The sequence below is a fragment of the Corvus cornix genome, chromosome 3 (genome assembly GCF_000738735.6).
Source record: "Corvus cornix cornix isolate S_Up_H32 chromosome 3, ASM73873v5, whole genome shotgun sequence".
NCBI classification, from domain to species: domain Eukaryota; kingdom Metazoa; phylum Chordata; class Aves; order Passeriformes; family Corvidae; genus Corvus; species Corvus cornix.
The window spans coordinates 90691010-90715507 of NC_047056.1; the positions used below are offsets into that span (position 1 = coordinate 90691010).

General features: G+C 37.1%; 1 protein-coding gene across 3 annotated transcripts in view; it reads right to left on the reverse strand.

The window, feature by feature from the left end:
• FAM83B (family with sequence similarity 83 member B) overlaps positions 1-24498 on the reverse strand; it is a 56659-nt gene that overhangs the window by 13776 nt on the left and 18385 nt on the right. For all 3 annotated transcript variants that reach the window (XM_039569338.1, XM_039569339.1, XM_010406125.4), the window contains exon 3: positions 7242-7406. In XM_039569338.1, coding sequence (XP_039425272.1) covers positions 7242-7406 — 165 coding nt within the window. The remainder of the gene's footprint in view (positions 1-7241; positions 7407-24498) is intronic.

Sequence of the window (24498 nt, forward strand, 5' to 3'; positions counted from 1 at the left end):
GACTGACCAAAAGTTAAAGCAAATTATTAAGAGTATTGTCCAAATACCGCTCAAGCACTGGCAGGCTTGGGGCATCGACCACTTCCCTAGGAAGCCTGTTCCATTGTTTAACAACTGCCTCAGTAAAGAAATGCTTCCTGATGTCCAGTCGAAACCTCCTGTGGTGGGGCTTTCAACCACTCCCATGCACCGTGTCACTGGGTAACAGGGGGAAGAGACCAGCATCTCTTTCTTCACTTCCATCCTCAGGAAGCTGTAGAGATGTTTAAACTTACAAATTCATTTAAAATTCCAGTCTATAAAGTATGACTGAGTTTGCAATACAGTGACATAAGCATTCATTATCTATGGGAGCACGTCTACATTTACCTAAAACATACAAAGTTCTAATAGATAGAGCTTTAAGGATAGAGCAGTAGTTTTAAGGATAAGATCTACTACAATCCAATGAACTTTTATCTTTCCAAACAGAAAATTCAAAAACTTAGGAGAAAATATCCATGAAATGAAAGCACATTTCCAAATAACACATGCTTTCTAAATCAGTGCATATTTAAATGTTGGTATCTTGAAACTTTTATCAAATGAGTTACACTTAGAAGTTGCAGAGTTGGCAAATTATGGTTTGACTGAAGCTATTCAAGTTCTTTAAATTTCATTCACTGTTAGGTGAGTTTTTACTTACCATTTTTGTCAAGCTGTGTTCAAACACAAATTCAACTTAGTTAAAATGTACGAAGGCAGCATTTAAGAATTACTTTTGTTTGTGAGCTATCTGCCTAGCAAATGTGCTAAAAACATAAAACATAAAGTTTATCTCTTAATTAGATAAATAAAAGAACTATTATCTAGAAGTCCTGTAAAATTTTGAAAGGCAAAAATTTTAAAAGTGAAAACACAGGTGGATGCTTGGGTCTATTTTCAGAGCAGCTACAAAAGAATTAGTAACAACCCAATTTGCATTACTGAATGCCAGGTTAACATAAATTTGCACCTCTAACTGCTAATCACTTTTGCTAACCTAATGTTCAGTCTTTAAGTTTTCTGCATTCCAATTAGAAGTTTTCTTATTGATGAAAGTCAATTTTTGTGCTTTTCCAAAGTGATTTTGTTGAACTTTTAACAAGTCCACTGAAGAAAATAATTTTTTCACCAGCAGCTATTCAAGTTTTAACTAATTATATTAAAAGCTTTTATTTGAAAGATAAACACCATGGAAATAGTAATTCCTGAAGAAGAAGAAAAGAAAATACTAAAATTTACCCATTCTAAAGATAATCATAATATTATCTCCTTATTTTAAAACAAATCTTGTGAATTAATAATGAAATTTGCATTTACTTTGATGACTGTTTTGCCCAGTTCTATATACCACATAATTATATGTGTATCTCAGACTTATATTTAATTATATTTAATCATATTTATGTCATTATAATTTGAAAAAGGTAACTTGAGAGCAGCTTACACATTTTCAAGTAACCGTAACAGTTGGCCTAAAGACATGCCAGTTGAACACATCAAATCTTACTGAGATAAGGTCTGACTGGCATTGGACAGGATATCACTTGGGAATCAATGCTGGAGGCAGAACCAAGTCTAACGGCTTGCAAATTACCATACTATACACAAAAAAAAAAAGCTTTGCCTTAGGTACACATAAGTTGAAATATAACTTTAAATAGGCATTATGTAAAAAAGGAAGAAGATGATTTACATTAAATTCCTGGGGGTGTTTAAAAAAATTGTAGTCACTAGAGTCACTCTGTTCTCCTTTTTTGTTTTCCCTCTCTTCAGTATTTTTCCTCCTGAAACTTTTCCATCCTATTCCCTGATCCTGAACTCTTTTCGTCCCTTGGTGGGTCATCCATTACCAGATGGGACCATGACAAGTACCAGAGATCATGCCCACCTTTCTCACACAACATTTCCTTTTCCTGTGCAGTTCATCCAGCATTCTTCATCAGCTTCAAAGCCTCAAATTAAGGTGCCAGGAATGCACACTTTTAATAATCACCCAAAATACAAACCATATTTGAGGATATATGGCAACAATGCATTCCACTTGGGGTTAGAAGCAGTAAACATATACATACTGAATTACAAGCCCCATCTGGTATGAAATGCTGGGCTTCACCCTCCTGCTGGGTTTCATCTTCAGGCTATAGGACTCTCCTCCTAACAGCAGTGCGCCACTCATGTCTGCATCACTGCAGGTAAAGCAATCATTCATTTATGAATGGAGGGTTTCAAAGTCAAACAGATGATCTCTCTTGTCCAAGAGGAGTTTACAGGACACTCTGGAACATTTAAAACATCCAGTGGCTGCAGTTTAATGACAGCCATCAGTGCTATCCAGTTAAATGACACCCAATAATGAACAGGAAACAAGCTCTAACCTCTTTTTATGTACATTTTCTGTATATTTGCATTCCAGAGAGTGCCACATGACCATGATTTAAAATTCTGAAGTATTATTCACCACTACACATTTATTTTCATTAGTAAAATCTCTCCAATATGATAGGTAAGTACAGTGAGTATACCGGTCTCAAACTTTTCATTTCAGCACTTTTTATTCGTAGGCTTTTATCAGTGTTCCATTACTCGTCCCATACTTGCTGTCAAGAATATGCACAAACAAGAAAATGGATGTCCACCTAACAGTTAGCCTAACAGTTTTAAAGGAAAAATAGTCACATTTCTCATATTGTTCCTCATTATTAATATTATTTATTATCCTGGGCCTCTCTTCTCTAGTAAGATAAAATAGGTCATAGAATCATAGAATACCAGATTGGACCTCGAGGATCATCTGATCCAACCTTTCTTGGCAAAAGCACAGTCTGGTCAAGACGGCCCAGCACCTGTCCACTTGAGTCTTAAAAGTGTCCAGTGTTGAGGAATTCACCACTACCCTGGGGAAATTATTTCAATGGCTGATTGTTCACTGTGACAAAATTTCCTCTTGGAATCTCTCCAGAAGTAACTTGTTCTCAAGACCCTTTGTTCTTTCCATGGGACTCCTTGTAAAAAATGAGTTGCCATCCTCTTTGTAGCCTCCCTTTCCATACTAGAACACAGTGACAAGGTCTCCCTTTCTGTTCTCAAAGCTGAAAAAACTCAATTCTCTCAGCCTTTCCTCATATGGCAGCTTTCCAGTCCTCAGATCATCTTTGTGGTCCTTCTCTGGACCATCTCCAGCCTGTCCACATCTCTTTTAAGTAGTGGGGATGAAAACTGAACACACTATTCCAAGTGTGGCCTGACAAGTGCTGAGTAGAGTGACTTCCTTATCTCTGCCGGTGATGCCCTTGCTGATGCAGCCCAGCAGCCTGTTGGCTTTCCCTGCAGGAGCAGCACACTGCTTGCTCACAATGAGCTTGATATTGACAGAGCCTTAGATCCCTTTCCACAGAGATGCTCCCCAGCTGGCTACATCCCAGCCTGTGCTGCATTCCTGGATTATGCTTTCCCAGGTGCAAGACTTTACCCTTGTCCTTGCTGAACTTCACAAGTGTCTTGTTAGTGCACTCTTACAGCTAATCCAGGTCCTCCTGCAGGGTGGCTCTCCTTTCCAAAGTGTCCACTTATTCACTCCGTCTGCTATCACCAGCAAACTTTGTCAGGGTACACTTGATCCTCTCATCCAGATCACTTATGAGGATATTAAACAGCACTGGGCCCAGTATTGATCCCTGGATGACTTCAATTGTGACAGACTGTCAATTTAAAAAGTAGTCATTGACTACATATGTGCTGTAGGAATGCTAAGTAGTTTTCAAGTTTGTTTCTATTCTGACTTTGAATGTGATTCAACAACCACTCAAGACTTGACTGGAGTCTGATCCTTATCACAGAAGTTTGCTCACAGATACAACATCATGCTGTGCATGGCTATTCAATAACCAAATTTGCCTTAGATGTGGAAGTACTGGAAAACTTTAGATGATTTTGCTAACACTGGTAAGAAAAAAAAGGCTGCCAGCAGGTCTCAAGAGCAGCTCCTACTATGCATTTAAACATGCATATCTGGGAGTAGACTTCACTGAAGGAAACTAAAATCAATTCATTAGTGGTTTAATATTCTCTTTCCTGCAATTCATTAAAAATACTGAGAGGATTATCAAGTAATAAACAGGTCCTGCCAAATTGCTTTCAATATCCTCCTGTAGCAAAATGATTCTTCATTATTAACAGAGGAGTAAAAAAGAAGTTTCTCCAGAGCATAGAACCTCTACCATGTCTCACCTCATATCAAATAAAATACAAAGATCTGTGTCAGATCTTTGTCAGGAGCTTGGTTGCCTTCTTGGGCATTAAATAACATTGCCTACAACATCAGTTTTTTATTTCTAATCCAAAATGCATTGAGCATTCTGGTGACTCTGGGGATTGTTGTCTTGCTGCTGCATTCTGCAGTGCAAATCTGTTTCACAGTTTGCTGAGGCATCTGTCAGTAGCAGGAAAAAATGTCAAAAAATTTACCTATCAGTTTCTGAAAAATCACCTGAAGAAATAGTTTGAATCTGTAACAACTCTTCATCTTTCTATGCAAAGGAATTTTTGACCAAGCAAGTCAGATCAGTGACAAAACTAATCAAAAGAAGCTTAGGTAGAGCAAAAAAAAAAAAAAAAGAAACATATTAATTACTGAGGACAAATGTACAGTCAGAAAACTAATGAAACTGGAAAAGAGAAAAGGGAAAGTATAGGAAAGGAAATTTGAGTTCCACTGATGGATGTGATGTCAAGATGAATATTAAGTAAGACAACAACCCACATGAAAAGATGCTGCAGGAAAGACTAAAAATAATCCTAGTAACCCCCTGATTTCATAGTTTCCTATATAGAATTCACAAAATAACGACAGAATATATAGTCCATCCATTTTTTCAGTTATATGTTTCAATAAAGAGGGAAACGCCCTGATTTGGAGTCAGACTACAGATGAGAAAAACTGTCTGCACAGACATTTAATGAAGATTTATGAACAAAATCCTCTTTTTTTTTCCATACAGAAGACTACTTAGTTGTAAATCTGAATTAAAAAATACAGTTTTGTTCATCATTGCATCTTGTTTTTTTTACTGATTCAAAGGGAGAGAAAAAGAGACAGAGGTGTTGAGTCTTAGAAGCTTTACAGAAAACTCATCCCGAGTGTATGGACTAAGAAGCATCATCCATACTCCAACAAGACTGAACCAAATCATGCCAGAAAATAACAAGACCAATGCTGCTGGTGCTACATCTTCAGGAAAAGAAACAGACTCATACAACTCTGTTCTCTTCTTGCCTTCACTGAACAGAAGGGCAAGACCAGAAGCCAAAAGTACAAAAAGTTGAAGATGTTTATTTTTTTTCTGAACCTTGAGTGATGGGGAAAAGGGAAAGGGAGAAAACATCTTCAAAATACTGGCTGTTCTTTCATAGTCACCTGCATTTCCCTTTCACCTCTAAAAAGGCAGAGGAGTTAATGCAGGAGTAGTAAACTGCTATTCTCAGAGCAACAGTCACTGGGAGTAGCCCTTGGATGAGAAGACCATCAATTTGAACAGCTTTATTACAAGCTAAACTGGAAACTCAGCACACCACAGGATTAGTGCTTACCTCTTTGGCATATATTTTATTTTCTGATAACACTCAAAGTATTCTAAGCTAACCTTGCAGAGTGAAGATGTATTTTATTTCTCCTACCAAAACCCAGAAATGTATAAAACACAATGTCACTGAACAGGCCGCATCCAAACCTCTCCAATCCACACTAATCCATGCAAAATCCACTCTAATCTATGTATGTTAATTCTTTCAACCACAGTATAAATACCTACAGGTCTGTAAAACTGCATTAAAAAGACAACCTTGAATCCCAAGAAGGTAAGCTTTTGAAACAGCTGTGGGTACACACTGCGTGGAATTAATTTGAAAATGCATATGGCGCTTTTAAAATATCACTTGAAAGGCATGGTCCTAATTGTTTTTATTTTGGAAGGACAAAACTCATTCCATATATAGACACAGGCCATTTTTGGCAACGTCTATGGTATAATTAACCTAACTAATCAGCAAATGGTGGTATCTCAGGTTCCAGAGTATGGAAGTATTGCCAAATACTGACTTCATGAAAGCAGTCACTACCAGTGTTTATAGAATCACACCACAGTTTTGGTGTCTTTTCCCAGAAGTTCCCGCAGATCTGTATGTTAGGACACCAGACAGTGATCCCACACACACTCATACACAAGAAACAAGCATGGAAAGTGGAGTGGGAATACTTTTAAGGACTTAAGTCAACACTCCAGAGTAAAAATGGGTATAAAACAGAGTTTCCTTCAAACAACTACCAAAAAATCCTCTTTATCCTCACAAATACATCACATCTCTATCTGATTCTTGGACTGGGTTCTTAAAAGAGGCGCTGCTAAGAAGAGCTTTTATAATACTTTTGTCTGGCATGAACATAGCTTAACTAGTTACAGAGGCAAGGAATTTCAAATGGAGTTATGAGCTAAGGCAGCGCTCAGAACTTTGCAAAGAGACTTCGACAACATCCTTGGAACTTCTTTAGAACAGCAGACAGTAGAGTAAATCTATCAGTATTTATGAAGCATTTATGTCAGTTCAGTGCAGCTCGTGGTTTATATTCTAATCCCTGATAAACATTTGGGCAGTGCAGGAAATCTTGTGAAGACATAAATGGTAGTCATCTTGTTATCTCTCTTACAAGATAAAATTACATATTTAATGTCTAAAAGCAATAGGATGAAGTACAGACATGATAATATGGATTTTCAGGAAAACACTAATAAAATAGAATCTTGGGCCTCTTAAAAGTATTTTAATTCATAACCTTAAAGAAGATCATAAAATAAAGTACACACCTTATTAATTTATCTAAGTTTTATGACTTTATTTACAGGCAACTATAAGAGAAAGGGAAAAAAAAGCTTAGTTTTGCAAACATGCTGTATTCCTATACATACAATAATGGAAAATTATTTTATAAATAATATATGAAAATTGTCATTCTATCAAATACTCTTGTTCTGACACTTGAAAAAGGTGCTTTTAAAAAAATGTATCCGTAGAGAAAGTTCTGCTGAGAGCTTACCTATTTACACCCGATTGTTAATTTCAAAAATCAGTATTCAATAATCACGTTTTCAGTAACAGTCGCTTTTCAGTGGGCTGTGGAGGAGTAAGCAGTGAATGTTCATGCAAAGGAAGACAGGATGCCTTACCCTGAGCCTCTGAACTTGACAGCCTTGTTTCTCTGTCATCTTCAGAAAGTGACTGAAGTTCGACTCATCAAGCAGGATATACACTGCGATCCCTCTAGCAGATGCCTCCACGATTTCTCTAAAAATATCCACGTCTGTAAACATGTCCATAACAATGGCAATGACCTGAATCAAACAGAAAAGACACAAATCATTGTATTGTATAAACTCATACACAGAACTCTTCACTGAAGCCTGCACCGAGCCCCTAACACATTAATATTTTTTACACATTAAAAGGTTCTATTTCCTATGTTGTTCCACTTAAACTGGAAGGCTTTTCAAGACCACCAGATGACCCATTATATGGGTGTGTGTAGTGATTAGTTTTATGAGGAAAAGGAAGTCCAGTAAAGAGAGAGGGAGGAAAAACAAGCAATATAAATGCAGTGGAAAAACCCATCAAAATAGAACTGAAGTACGCATAAAAAAAATTCAGATGAAAGTTTTTGTACAAGGGGCTTCTTAATCTCTCATCATTTTCTCTAAAGCTAATGGCTCAAGAGCTTGAAGTAGCCAATAGGCAGACACTGAAGAGCTGGAGGCACTCTTACTGGGACAACACTTCCTCAGCTCGTGAGAGCTTGGCTCAAGAAGATCAGAGTGCTGAATACCAGCTACCAACACCCTTCAATCCACAGGGATAAAGTAAGTATGTCTGATTTGGAAAAGCAATGTCCCTCTAGTGGTATTTTGGAGAGATCTATATATATGGAAATGTTGTACTGTTGACATATCATTAGTAATTTGGGAAGAACTACTGTTGAAATGTGAAAGGAAGTAAGTAGAAGAACCAGTGTCTGTGTAACTTCTAATGATAGTATTTTTATCCACTAGAGGTCTCATGAAAAGTTCCAGTGAGATGTCTCAGGTTCAAATTCAAACCAAATAAAACCTTTCACAGGTATCAAAGCAGGTTTTACCATTTTCACTAGTCTTTAAACTACCTGTCCATCAACTTTATAGGTGTAATTGTTAAGTTGCAAGCACTCATCTTATTCTGGAACTGAAATATTTACCTCACTCACAAAATTTGGTAAATGCTGTTGTACACACCCAAGTAAAAGTTATGTCTCCTGTCAGTTGCATGAATTACCTTTTTTGAATCCCACCTGCTTAGAACTAAAAGCTTAATTTATGCCAAACACGTATTTAAATCACTAGAAATATAAATGAGATGACTTACATAAAATAAAATAACAATGAAAACAATTAGAAAAGGTAAAAAGACAGTTCCTGAAAAAGAAAAAAGGAACAAACTTGGCCTCTTCATTACATGTCACCTGGCAATAAACAGTCTTTACAAACCCACCAGCCAGAGAGGAACTAAATAGCATCAAAGAATTCAATTCTTTCAAAAATCTTAGGTAATATGCCAATGCACTACCTCATTTTCTTTATTCATTTTTTTGAAAGTAAAACCTAAATGTGTTTTTCTTCAGTACGGAATATATTTCTTTATCTAAAGATTGAAAACACAAATGTTTATCTTGACTCCATGGAACTCATCACTTTCAGACTGCACCTTCTGCTTGGTCTTGACATACACAATGTTAACTGAACATGGCAGCCCTATTTATCCACCTGTCTTGTTTCACTTGCTCCTGAGAAGAAAACTGCCAAGACAGATCAAGTACAGTAGGTAAAAAGACCAAAAAATAATCTGTTCTCAAATAGTCTGTTTCATTACCTGTGTCCCCACCCCTCTGAACTCCCTAATTTATTCCTAGACTTTCCTTTTCTTCAGATCTTCAAGAAATGGGTGCTCATTACGTTCTAGAATCAATTCAAATATAAGAGAAAAATCCTGAATGGATTCATTAGTGTACACTGATACGAATACATGAAATATTCAAAACCCACAGTACAGCCTTCAAAACTCATTCTAACACTTTCCTATGGCAGATATCTAAGATACTCACACATTTGCAGCATTTTGTGGTTGCAAAGACTGCTAAACTGGAAAGATGCAGAAAAAACCCCACAAGAACATGTAATAAAAACTAAAACCCAACACTGACTAGAATGGCCATATCTATCTTTATGAAGAGGAAGGTAGAGAAATAAACAAATAAGCAAGCAGGCCAGTAAGCTGGTGATTTTAGAACTATGCATGTGAACTACTGTGAAGATATTTCACTTGGGGATGAACAGGGGACCCTCTTTGTCCTCACTAGCAGAATTGTTCTTAAACCATTTAGCTTATTAAATCTGGAGTAATTCTGCAAAGCATCAAGTAGTCTTTCAAGAAAATGTAGGTTTCATTTCCAGAGTTGGAATAGGGATTATATTTTGAAACCTGAAACTTGTGCTGTCTGAAAAGTCCTTACCAGAATTTGAGTACATACATGCAAAGCCATAGTCATGATTTGACAACCAACTAGGTATCCCTTTTTGTGTTCCCTACAGACCAGAGGCGACTCTTGTTGAACATCCTCATTAGGCTGCCCATTTACTCTTAGCGACACTCAACTGATCTATTAAACACAAACATAATTAGGCTCGTTTGCTGGATAAGAGTGCCAAATTTGAACAATGAATATGATATACATGATACATACAATATGTAACAAGTCATTAAAAGTGGTAAGGTAATTTTTGCATACCGATTGCCATAAAGCAAAAGAGATGTCTGACCATAAATTAAAGATTTTGATTCAGAAAGAGTGGATTCCATAAACGTCATGGAATATTCTGGCCTTTAACTTCCTTTTTTTTTCTCCTTTTAATTGGCATGTGTGTACATTTCCCCAGTTTGCCTCCTTTGCAGCAGAAGGGAGTATTGCACATGGGAAAAGACAAAGCAAATATGGTATTCAGGGTCCCAAGTTTTGATTAATTAAGAAGACCAAGATTTCGAAATTACTTAAGTGAGGTATTCCATAATGTGTACCAACCTTTAATTAAAGCTGCAACAACAGCTGCAGGATTAGTTACTTGCTGCATCACTGCGGAAGGAAAAGACTTCATGACCGTGTTTTTACATTTGTTTTTGCAATTGCAGAGCTAATTTCCGCCCTGGTACTTACAAGACGAATTCAACAGTCAATTCCAGCAAGGAAGAAAAACTGATACAATTCAAACTGCAGAAAGAGATCAGAAAATTGCCTATCCCATAAATTCTGTTTCTTTTGGGCATAACAATACTATCCTGAGCCAAGAAAACCTCCTCAAGGCAGAAAGCTCTAGTGTCATACAGAAGGCTTCCTTAAAAACTGACATTTTCTTTCCATAACGTATTTGTTTTCCACAATGCAAAGGTCTTTTTAAAAGCAACCACACATGCTTTTGAAGCAAATACAATGGCCTTCCAACCATTCTGGGAAAACTGGATGGGTACAGCAGTTTTTTGATGACAACACCAGAATTTTGGGAGAACTTTCCAAACCTTGGCAAACTGGTTATCACCCTGATCAAAAATGACCCTCATTTGAGAATAAATAATTAAGCATGTTACACTTTCCGGGAGGAGAAAATAGTTGGTAGAGCAGACACTTGCTGTGCATAATATCATGTAACACTGAAATTATGCAAGAGGGAACTACCACCACCTGGATGGGTATTATATAGAAGAGCACATTTCAATGATCAACTAAAAGTGAAGACAGCGCAGAAAACAGTTTTTATGCTAGTTTTCTTCTCCCAAAATTAAACTTAAATAATCTTTGATTGTCACTACTAGTATTTTTATCTTATCTACCCATTCTTTTTTTTTTAAGTGATGAATATTTTTAAGCTTAAAATTTGGCTTCAATGACATCCTTACAGAAGAAGAAAATCTGCTGGAGTCAATATGCACAAAATTACTCCTAATAAATCTCACAGTATGCTCACCTGAACTGAAGGCAGCAGTAGAGCCATATGCAATCATTCTCCTTACTGTCTTGACACTAAGACTATGCTTTGCAACAGAAAAGTAAACTACACACACTACCTCGGCATTTAAAAACATGTAAGTACAGACAGGAAAGTATAATTTTGTTGAATAGCACTACTTTTACGCAAATATTCTAAACTATATTTTTCAGTAAGCTGATTTATTTATTTTGCACATTAGTGAGGAAAGTACAATTTAAAAACTCATCTCTAAACTATCACCACTTTAATACGGAGTTCTTTTCATTCTTTCAAAGTTCTTAATCTTCAAGTTTGGTAAATGACTGACTCCTACACAAAGTACCAGTGACAAGGTTCATATATACACATACACAGACACATACACATTTGTTCTGAAGGTTAAAAAAAACAGCCATAGCTGAAATATCCTGCATACTCTTGCTAAACAGGAGATTAAGTACACAGTCACATGGCAACACAGTGGATATTACGAGACTGTAAATGGAGGCCAATGTCCAGTTCTGTCGCATCTATTATGTCACAGGGTAAGTTACTGCTGGTTTGGGCCCATTCATGTGCATTGTATTTGCTTTGATGGTTCTCACTTTCAGAAACTAACTCTATTCAGAGGCTTATCTAGAAAGAAGTTGCCAATCCAAACACTTACACTTATCACTAAACATCTCCTGAGCATGTCCAGGGGAGGGCCACCAAGAGGGCACTTGCCCTGTGCAGAGTACATGAAGGAGCTGGGTTGTTCAGTCTGGAGCAAAGATGGCTTCAGGGAATCTTACAGCAGTTCCTGGCACTTTACAGGGAAGTTCTCAAGGAGACAAAGTCATGTTCTTTGCAATGGTGGCAGGACAAAAGACAATTGGTTGCAGACCAAGGCTGCAACTCAATGATTCAGAGATCTTCACTCCCATCATTGTCAAAATGAAAGCAAATTTTGCCATGTTTGGTAGTAATTATAAACTTTGCTGTGAGGCTTAAAGAAAACAAAGACTATAAAAAGAGAACACTGAGAAATAAAGGAGTTTTTCTGCTTTACTTCTCCCATTTTTGATACAAAAAAAATAAGCGGACTTTAATCTTCATATGAGTTTTAGGACATCAAAATCAACCTTTTAATGGGTTTGTGCTGAAATTCGAGCATAAGTGTAACGAAAGGTCTTTACTGCTAGTGCTCAGTAAGTCTATTTTGTGAACCCCTGACAGTTTCACTATCTCAGCATTATCACTTCTTTCACAAATACAAATTATGATTCTCTAGGTTATATATAGCAGTGTGTGTCATTTAACAACTCCTTTGCTATAAACAGTAAAAATACAGCAGTCCTCTACTAAAACTGCTTCCTTAGGGCAGGCTTTACTAGAGACACCTACCAATATCAATAACTTAGTAAGGAACGATGTTGAAGACCTATCCTACACTGCAAGAGTATTGATTTCTTGTAACCTACATGCGGCTTACTTTGGGCATTATATGACAAAAATCCATACTGCTGTGCAGTGCTTTTGAATGTCACCACCCTTTCTCACCCCAAGAACAAAAGACCGCATCTCTGACAGAATTATTAACTCTATTTTCATTGACCTTTTCTCTGGTACTCCAGTCCTCTTTTTGCAGATCTCTGTTTTGGGGAGGATCTCCTTGTGGCACAGGCTCAGTGCTATCTGAGTCTGGCCTTTCTCAGACAGCAGGCAATTGCAACAGTGCAGAAGGAGGATGCAGTGCTGTGTACCATGCTGTTAGGAACTGGAGGCAGGCAGCAAACTGACTGGATGAGTTTCCGGCATCGTAAGAGACAAATTTTGTGATCAATGCAGACAACCCTCCCTCTAGTAAGCTATATAATGTGTCCCACAAATTACTGTGGCTTTTTTCAATTAAAATATGTTGGTTTTTATGGTTGAGGGTTTAGATCCAGCTTATGTTTGCTGCAATTCATATTAACAGCTCTGTAAGAAATCATCTGTTATCCTTACTTTCTGGCACTGTTGCTCTCACCAGAGTGCTTCTAAGATGAAAGTTCATTAATTTGGTATTAATTTTCAAAATTGAAGACAGCCCTGAAATGCTTTGCACAACACATCCTTTCATCGCAATGTGTACTTTGAAACCACTGTGAGTTGCACCTGAATATGCTGGGTCACCTTTGTGCTGGATGAATTGCAGAAACAGATGATAAGTCTTGCAATAAAGTGCCAAAGAGCAATATAATGAGGGGAGCCCTGCTCTGTAAACACAGCCTAATACAATAATATAAATAGTAATCAACCATCTGGGTATTATCCATTTTCGAACAATTTCTATGGCAATATAATGAACAAATACTGAGATGATTTATACCTATGCAACATTCATGAAATTAATGTCACTACTTGTTGCATTGTCACTACTTGTATTATCATCATAATTGACCCCCTGAGATCTTATTTAATATATTTAATTTGGCTCTACAGACACAGAGCAATAGCCAATAACTATGCAGTGTACTTGGAAATGTTCTTCCATTATTGCATTCTTTAAAAGCAATTTAATTAACTACAGAGTGAAGTCTGGCACTTCATTATTACTGGCAGCTACACCACCTCAGAATCAGCTCTCCTAACCCTCACTACCCTCTTTTCCTCCTCTTGCTCCAAAATATTTCTACCATTTATTCTGAGGATAGAAAAACAGAGGCTCTCAGAACCAACTACACCTTCTGTTCTGATCACCAAGCCTCATTTTGTCATGTCACGTACCACCTATAAAACCTAAGAATTTTAAAGTAAAAACTAAGTTTATATGGAATAAAAATTAACTTCCAACATGTACATTAGCAGTCTTCAATAACCTCAACAGCTTCTCTCTGCAACAGGACATCAGACAAGTTCAACACCAACAAAAAATACATATAAGTTCACTGCCCAGAAAACATATACTAAACTTCTAGCTATCTCCTGCAATACAACAAGAAAAACCAATGCAAACTATTAGAAAATTATGAAGGCAGGTAACCACATAAGGCAAATTGTTTTATCTGTGTTTACCTCTGCAGTCCACATGGTAAAGCCTTATCTGTTCTGTCCAAGAAACACACACTGAAGATGTGCAGGAGGGGAACTTTCTAGCTATCAGTAACAGGGGAAAATGTTCTGATTCTGTCAGCAAAGAATAATACGACAGTCATAACAGGAGCTCTGAAGAAAGATGCAGTTTTACTTTGAAAAACCCTGGGAAGATCAATTTTTTACAATGAACAACCTTCTTGAAACTACATGAGAATTCTGCCTTTTGCTCAATTTGGCAACTTTTGTATAGCTCATGACTACAAAAACAGATCAGAAAACCAGCACTAGCTCCTCAACAGGTGAAACTAAAACCAACACAAAAGTAAAGCTCTCTGAAATGTAAATACGACTGTTTTCTCTGAGAAGTGAATGTACAGTAGCCTTCTGCATTACTTTTCAGAAAGCTATTGCAGACCAAGCTAGCAAGCCATACACACACCATCTTGAAGTGACGCCTTCTGTGTTACCTCTTCAAATTCACACAACTGGGATTTTTATCTTGCAAAACTTATGGGATTGAGATACATTAATTCTATAAATATGATCTTTATCTATGGATTTGGTAGTTGTTATTCTGGCTGAAGGATTAGTAAGAACTCATCTTGAGCTGACCAAATGACAGGAGACACCACCTCACTCCAGCCAGCAGCAAAGGCAATAATTCCTCTGAAGCTTCACTTCCACACATGCAGAATTGAGTGTCAGCAAGTCATGGCAACGAGAAGATGGAAGGGGATATTCCAGGAATTCTTCATGGGGACTTTCCAGAAAGCATTTACAAACCTAATCCTTGGAATGAAGGATTTGCAAAGAAACAGCTGCTGCTCAGTGCTGGCACACCATAGACAAGAAAACATTTACCTAAATTTGCAAAGAACTGTCATGTATGGTTAAAACAACAAGCGTTTACAATGCTCAGTTTTAACACTTTCCTTCCTGCTTGTAATGCTCCCATCAATAACTAAAATGCTTTTGGTATTCAGCAAGCAAGCTGTGTTCCGTCACTGAGAACAGAAGCAGGCAGAGGCCCTACAGAGAAGCACATAAGGCAGCACAGAGAATCCTTGGCACGACGGAGGGAATGCATTAGGGACCTTACTCTGCCCTTTCTTCTCTTGCCATTGATATTGCTGCTGTATTCCCAGTGCCAGGTGGGCTGCAGCTGGTTGGGTAGCAAGATTCTAATATTTGTATTTAGCTCTTCAGAATGTTCATATTCAGTTGTTATGTTCAGAAGCTGCCAAGCTTTTCCTGAAGAAAGCAAACAGAAAGGAAATGGCAGGATTTCTGATGGCCTATGACTCTGCTATACCACAATGGAAAGTCATGACAGAAATAAAAGGTACTTCTCTAGCCTCCGGCTTTCTCTATGATGAATTTCAAAGACTTGCTGCTTGGGAAATATTTTTTTGATTTAAAAGAGAATTAACAGCTTTAATATGTGGGTTGTCATGGGATCCTTTAATATTTAGGGAATGATTGGGCTACTTGAATTAATATTATAATGTTATACTTTTTATTTTAAATTTGTTTATAAGTAGAAGCACTTGTTTATTCATGTGTGCAATATTTAGTGACTGCACAAAAACAAACAATGCGCAACAGTGTGATAAGCCTTAATTATTTTATTTAGAAGTGCCAGTAGTATGAGTTGACCACTGCAAGGTTAAAAACTCTTTCAATACCTGAAATTATTAACTCACACCTGAGAACAAGGGAAAGGGACACCTCAAACGCAGGGGGGTGAGGGGAAGGCAAAGGAACAAAAACATTTTTTAAAATGTACTAAAATTGTCATTTCAAATTGCTCCTGTTTAAAAATGCTCCTCATGCCATGGTAGATTGGACACTAATACTTCTACGGACTCTTTCTGTGATTTCTTTCAAGAAATATTAAATCAATTGACTGCTTATCAAAGAGTCAAAGTAAATGTATGAGATTTCAGCTAACCTAGGTAAAAATTCTAGAGAATATTTTGGGGGTTTGCCACCTTTAACAGTACATTTTGGTGGGTTTCTTAGATCGGGAATGGACTGATGTTCTGAGTCAGTCTGCCTTCCCACTGCTTCACTTGGTTTCCTCAGGAATCCCGTATAAACACATTTTCAACACTAAACCCCCTCTTCCTGAGAGCTTATATATGGAAAAACACTTGACAGTGTATGAAACCCCACAATATTAATGAACACTTACAGGCTGTAAATTTTAACTTACATGACAAAAGCATTTCTTAAAGTACAGAACTTTGTTGGCATTTGTTAATTAGACACTTGGAAACAATGAAAGATTCTCTTTGTCAAAGGCAGGTTTATAGGAAGAAGAGATGGTTCAGACTGACTTTTCTAGACCAGGAACGATAATTTTGCTTTTAGGTTTGCTTATGCAAGAGCTGTGTACTGTTTTGAGATCTTAATAGCAAACTCCAGAGTAAACTTAATAGTAAATAGTTTCTGAAACTAAATGAAATAGGAAGAGCTGAATATCTAATATTCATATTTTATAAATAAGCTACATATTTAAAATATCCTGCATGAGTTTCAATGCTTCTGCTAGTATATATGTATGTTTTAGACAAAAAAAAATTCCAGTAAAACATAACTATGTAGTTCAATTCTATAATACTGCCTGAAATTCCTTGCTCTTACTTACAAGAATAAGTAGGTACAACAGTTACAATTTGCACAAAAGAAGAGAATCAAAAAAGAAAGGCAGGTACATAACACAGGGATGGAAACAGTGCTGACTGACTCCATAGTAGATGCCGGAAAAGAATGGAGTTAGATATAAGTAAGTGTCTCAAAAGCAGGAAACACTTATTTTTGCATTTCTATGCATGTGAAAATTTTGGTGGATCTAAGTCCGCAGACAAACCCAGTATGTTTCAGAGTGGCTTATGATTTGGAAAGATGGACTTTGGAATGCCTATATGCAGTACGTTAAGCACAGTCCGCACGGATGGCCTATCAACATTTTTAGCATGTGGAAAAATAAAAGCATACAGTTCTGGAAGACTTGTAAGCCATGCACTGTTAAGTCCATGAGTCTTATACCACGGTAACCTTGCATCAAGTAAACACAAACTAATATGAAGGCTAATATTTTCTAACATGAAAGACATTGCATCCAAGAGAAAACAAATGTATTTTCATAGGCAGTGCCCAATTAAAAAAAAAAAGTTAAATCAGCAAATTTCAAATCAGTGAAAGCTTACAGACCAGTGAGCATGACCTGATGATATAACTGACTTAATCACCTTAATACTGAGAAACAAGTCCTAATTAGTTCATTAATTGTTGCAGGTTAGTCCTCTATAGACAGTCGAAACTTCTACCAAAATGTAGACTGCATAATCCGAAGGAACACTGCTAGAGAAAGTGTTTCGGAGACAAATGTAGAAGAAAAAGAGAAATAAAATACTGGGAGTCCTTGCAGAAGACATTGTTATATATCCATAGAACACCAACTAAGAACTGAACCAATTCTGGTTAAAAAACCTCCTCTAGTTCATGGTCTAGAGAAGGTAATATCGAAGTGAAGAAAGGAAGCTTCAACAGAGGCTCCAGTTATTCTTTGGAAAGTAGCAATAATTTCTTTAGGTTAAGAAGGTTAAGAGGAACATTACAGTCTACTTCAATAGACTATACTTGTTGCAGCTACAATTAGCAGACCTGGATAGTTTAAATCACATATTTAGGGAAGGGTAAATTGGAAAACACCTTTTCAAATATTGCTTATTTCATCCTTTTTCAAAATACAGCTTTCGTATTCAGCTTCAAACGTGACTGAGAGTCAGTAATAGACACACGAGGTACACACTTAAGGACTGGTCATTGGCTAGATGTTTAAAGCAGTTGTCCAGTGAAAACATTTTGATTGCACGTATTTCTAGCACCTTTTAAGGCTCAATGTTATTAAAGATTTTTATACTGCTGTCACAAAAGTGGAAGCAAACCCACTATAATTTACAGACTATTATGGCCTACTTCTGTTACCACCTTCCCTTCCTTCTGTGACTGCCTTTGCCTCACTTCCCTCTTCCCCCTCCTTCTCCTCTACCACTTCACTCCCTTAATTCTTGCTTTCTCCCTTCCTGACCCTTCTTCCCTCTTTCAAGGGAGGAACTCCAAAATCATTTAAATTTGCGACTGCAAAAAAACCCTGATATTGGATACCGAATGTGGGCTTAAAATGGGTTCCTGCACATTTTATACAAGCTTAAAAATACCTCCCTTTTTATTACACATTTTATGACTATACCCTTATGATATTCACAATAAAGCTTTTGCTTCCTGCTACAACTACTATTTGCTTAAATGCCACTAATTTCAATTTTTATAGATGTACCTAAATATGTTTAAGGAGGTCAACTCAAGCAGTAATATGGTTAGGGTAAACCAGAAAAATACAGAATGCAGGCTGTTTAAAATTACTGGTCACAGGTCAGTGATGGGTCACTATAGAGGAAGGCCAGTGATCCTCTGGTATAAATACAAGAGGATGAATAATAAAAAGTTTCTGCAGGTATTAGTTCTGCCAGATTCTCTGTTCACATTTAAAATTTTTCCAGTTTAGCTACATGACATAGTAAAATGCATTTATAAGTAAAAATAGCATGCCTGGACAACACCTGTAGTAACATTTATGTTGCAAAAAAAAGCAACAGCAATGATGTCAGATCAGTATTCTGAAACATATACTAGAGACATAATGTATGCCTACATAAGTCCATATGGCACATAGTTACATCTGAATGCCAGTAAACAACCCAATCAGATGATTTAAACTATTTACTTTTTAAACATGCTGCCAATTGAGCAGGAACCTTCCCTGATACTCATGAGAAGCAGATTACACCACCTGCTCACAGAGCAGCCACAGCGACTTGTGCAACATACTGCTAATGACTGTGTGCTGGCAGACTGCATTTCAATTTCACCTATTTTAAAGACAGGTTTTGAAACTAATTAATTAATTGTTGTCTGCAAATCATGTTCAGATCCTCAGGTGAAATCCATTACCCTGGCATGCTAGATTATTTACTATAGATTAAACGAAAAAATAATTGCAGACTAGTTTGAAAGCATCAGCAGAACGTCCTAAAGATAAGAATAGATTAATCTTGTTAATAAGTAATTATGTGCAGCTTTTCAGGAAGAAAACAGATTCACATTTTTATGCACATTAACATATGGAGCAAGATGTCTGAAATAGTAGGGAAGCAATTATAAAAACCCAGCTCAAACCTCCTGTGAAGCAGACTGAAATGAAAAAGATAAGTAATGCTGCAATTCTTGTAGCCCCAGCGGAGTGAACAGTGAATTGGAACTAAACAAGGTACTAAACAGAATTTAATTCCTGAATCAAATGCAGCACTTAAAAAATAAAACAATAAAAGAATTACAAGTAAAATTATTACTAAAGAGTTATAATTTCAGTACCAATGCTATGCTTTAAAAGCATCATATTTATAAAAATTATTTCAATTTTTAAACCCTCTAAAAGCTTTTAAAGTGAAACCTGACAACTGTTGTTCAAGCGTGAATCTTCCACAGGTAGTGAGGTATTTGAGGGAGTGCAAGTCAAGGGATAAGAAACGGAATTAAAAGACAGAAGTTAAAAAAATTTAAAGAAACATTTCTTTCTTATTCGTTTCTGCCAGGTTTTTGCTCAACTGATCTTTTGCCTCTGTGTGAGCTGACTTTTGCATAACCATCTTTGTCAAGCAAGAAGTCATACAGCTTAAAAATTATCTTGGTGACACTATTATTTTGTAAATGCCGTTAGCATCAGCTTCCACTGATCTGCGTACAGCTCTTCCACAAGAGCACAGAGGTATTAATTCATCACTTGCAATTTGATACTGCAATTACGCAAAATCAGAGAATGATTATTTGATCTTCGCGATAAAGTCTGATCAGGTATTTATAATACTCCATCTTTGCTATTTAATACTCTTTCCATTTAAATGTAAAAGTTTATTTTTAATGGTTAAAAGCTTACTAAGTGTATTCATAATGTTTTCTTAAATCAGAGCCCTATGCCACTTCCAGGACACATCTGGGGAGGAGCAGACACACAGCCAGGCTGCAAGACTTCCTTCCACGATCCAGATTCCATCTGCCTCAGCCACAGATGGGCACTGTCATCCCATGCTCCCCTGCTCCTCTCATTTTTCTCATTCTCACAAGGACAGGATGCATAATGAAGCACTCATTCAAGAATCATTAAAATGAACAATTATTCAAATAAATGAGTTATCACTGTGCAAGCAACTGAACCCTTTATATTCAACTGAGCTAGTGACCAACATGGCAAGTTAATAGGGGTTTTTTAATGAGTAGAAAAGAAACATGTTATCACAAATCTTCCACTGTACAGCTCCATGTATGTGAGAGCATTCCCCTTTCCACAAAATATTCCTCCTGATGTGCATTGCATGCCAGTTCACACACACACCTAACCTCCATTTGGGTAATGATAATCAGAGATCTAATCAGGAAGCCTGCTGAACATCTGCAAGAAATGCAAAACCCCTTGCTAGAGCAAGGCAGTATCCTCCAAAACATCACAGCAGATACCTGGATTTAAGAATGGAGGAAGAAGAAAATCAGTCTCAGGGGCACTTACTGCAGCTCTTCACTAGCTTTCTTTGCGAGAATCACGGCCTATTTGTGTCAGTGAATTCCCTGCAGCCACAAAACATTCCTGTGTTGAAAAACTATGTACCTCAAAATTACATATGCTAGGAAACATGAGGGGCGGAGAGGAAAATTCACTTTTTTGCCATCAAAAGCAGAACCTTCTCATAATAAGGAGCAAAAGCAGAAACACCACTGACCAAACCACCCATGGATTTACATTAAGCTACATTCTGTTGGCAAATTGGCTCTGTTGGAAAATGTGCCAAGCATGCTAACAGCTAAATATACTAGATAACTTTAGTTGCTTGAAATAAGAATGGAGATGAGAACCTGCAATACGTAGAGGAGAGGTAAACATTTTATTCCAAGAACATTTTGTAAACTGTTGCTTTTTGATTCAAACTAGTGCCTTTCAAATAAATATTTGTTCTTACGAAGTACCTCTCAGATCTCAGGAAACATCTTCCCTTCAGTAAGCTCCCCACTCCGTGTTAATGCCAGAAAGCCTCTCCCCATCCCAGACTGCTATGCTCCCTGTGCATGTCTGCATGCCTGGAATCCACGCTTCTCTGTAGCACAGTGTGTACATGTGCATGTAGAGGATTGCACGCACATGCACACACATTGACTGAAAAAACGAAATTTTATTATTTGCCTCTTTCCTTTGGATAAAAAGTTTCAAACCAGCATTGCATTGATAAAAAAAAAAGAGTAATCATTTCAGATGTAATAACAAGACACCTTTTATCCTTTTTACTTGCTCACTTAAAAAGGTGCACATCTTTTCTCAATCTTCAGAGTCTTTCCCTGTAATTCTGAATCTGCTTTCAGATGTTGGTGCAGTACGCACTCACATGAGATTTGAGGTACAGCCATCAGGAAGGAATTTTTCAGAGAGTTTATTATAATTTTTGGTTAACTGTGACCAGCAGTTGGTAATTAAAAGATACTCCAGTCTCTTTTCAATCTTAGAAATGCAATATACATAATTTTCACTGACATAGGAACAATTTTTGCAATGAAACAAGAGTCAGGTATGCAAAGGTAAGATTTTCATGACACTTCTGTGGGTGACTGTTTGCTGAAATGCGACCTAAATTAGAAACACTATTTCAAGTGAACAACAAAAAGGTTATTTTCTTGTTTCTCAGTATGCATAGAGGAACATTGTGAGAAAAAACTAACATCAGAACATTGGCAGGTAATGGAGAAGCAAACAACTCTGTTTCATATTTGGATATTACTGAAATATTTCTGCTTGAATGCTCTATAGCAAACAAACAATCTTATGGACAAAACAAATACACAAAAGGTTGATGCAAAACATAAAGTTTTAAATCATTGCAAGCACCTAAAAAAGGGAGATTTCCCTTAAGCTCTTGAAACTGTGTTCCCTACCCCTAGCACGAGTACCCCAAACTATGTATATGTGTTCACAAATTACTCTGAGATAATATTCATATTTATAGGTGAGGAGTCTATGTTCTACAAGCAATTTGTATACAAGTCTTCCAAGTCCTAGACCAATGTATTTAATCACAAAACTTTTATATTCAGCAAAAACATACAAACAAAAAAAAATTTTAAAGGATGTAAAAGACCTTTGAATGCATACAAATGCAGGAACTAGAGAAACATGTAAATCACTCCCATTTTATCCAGTTCTAGAAGATATTAGCATAGAAATATATTTTTAATAGAGTAATGTTATTTACAACCTCCTGAATCATCCCTGGCACAATTAAAAAACCAAAAACTTACTGAAGTCTGCTTCTACTACTTCTCTGTCATAAAAGACTCCGGAAGAATTACCAGAAAAAATAAGCATCTTTTTAAATTCCTCATAAATTAACATTTAAATGCACACAGAGAGCTCATCTCTGTAAAGCACAAAGCATTCCATAAATGTGGGAACATAGCACCTATTTTTATCTGGGAAACTGAACATACACAGGGCATGTGTATGTGCATGTCATGCTGCTGTCCTGTGCAGGGACACCTGAGTCAGCCCATTGCTAATGAGCTTTGCTACTGGAAACAGTCTAGTCACGCTAAGGTGATGCTCCAAGGAGGTGAAGACACCCTGCTCCTCAGGAGTGTCCTTGTGCACTGATCCCTGCTGCGTGAGCAGATTCTCAGAGGCCAACAGCCAGTGCTTGTGGAGAGGCTGAGCATCCCAAGGTCCCTATGAAAGCAACCCCTGCAGCTACGAAGCAGCCCGAGCCTCACCTCACCCTCCAGTCCTGCATTTAGAAGTCTCTGCACCTTCTCTTTTGGCTGACTGTCATGTTGAGTGATGAGATACAAGCAGGCTTGGTCTGGGCTTGTAATACGGGTTTCCTCAAGCAAATTCCATCATTTAGAGAAATGTGGTTGTCCTAAGAAAAAATTATCTCCTGAGCAATTACAAATTAGTTACCCAGAAGTGTTGACGGTAAGACTAGCACCCACGTGTTTTAAGGTCAGATTTATTCTTAACATCAGCTCTTCGAAGATGCAACACCATCAGGCTTGTGTTGTGCAGGGAGTCAGATGTCATCATCATAAGGGTCCCTTCTGACATTGAAACCTGTGAATCTCTCAGTTTTATCAGCCTCTGCTGATTCTGCAGTCCAGAAATGGCTACAAAGGTGAATAGGGAGAGGCCAAAAAAGCTCCAAGTTTTTAAAGGATACAAACACTCATCACAGGCTCATGTTTACCCAGCTCTTTTTCAAAACAATTCTCAGTAAAATCAACTAGAAAATCGTATCTGGAAAGGAAAGCAATGACAAGGCTCATGAAGAAGACACATGAACACAGTACAAGCAGCAGCATATAATCAAGAAGGACAGAAGATTGCTTTATAGAAAAAAATTGCATTTATTAAAATACCAGAATAACTGCTGGTCTTGAGGGGAGACTGTGTTTCTATGAATGAGTTCAAAACTAAAGCCCTGCCACTGGGATTTTGGGGGAATGAACCTGGAGCATAGGAATTCTCACTAGACACAGTGCAATGAGCAACTCACTTCAAATTCCCAGGCACAGAGAACCCCAAATCATGCCTAAAAAAACCCAAGGAAGCACAAACTGCAGATTCTTTGAAACACCAAGGAATATTTTACAACTTGAAAACAAATGAAACATTTAAATTGAGATTTTCTTGGTTTTGTGGTTTTGAACAAATTTGAGAAAGGAAGGAAAAAGGAGTGTACAGTTTTATTACCATTAAAATCCTTCCTGGATAACCCGCTGACCTTCAAGAACCAACCATGACTTTGAAATTAATTAAAATGTCCTAAGTAAAACACCATTCTCAATTTTCATAATGCATTCATTTAGTTAACTATGTTCATAATTACAATTAAAGATTTTTGGCATACATCATATTTACAGGTGTTTTGCATTTCAGCCTGTGGCAGCTGCTGACAGCCAGCTATTCAGTGAAATTCCAGTGTGTGTGTCTGTGTATTTATTTATATAAATATTTTGTAACCTGTTAATACAGATTATTGAAAAATATTTAATGTCAGTTTTTTCTTCTTTTTTTCAACAGGCAAAGAGATTTCTCCTATTTGGTATATATATTTGATAATCATAAAATTGATCCAAAGAGGATGCTTTACATTTTTACTGTTTCAGGCCAAAATCCAATTTAGAGCCACAGATCAGCAATTTAAAAACAAAACCAGAACAG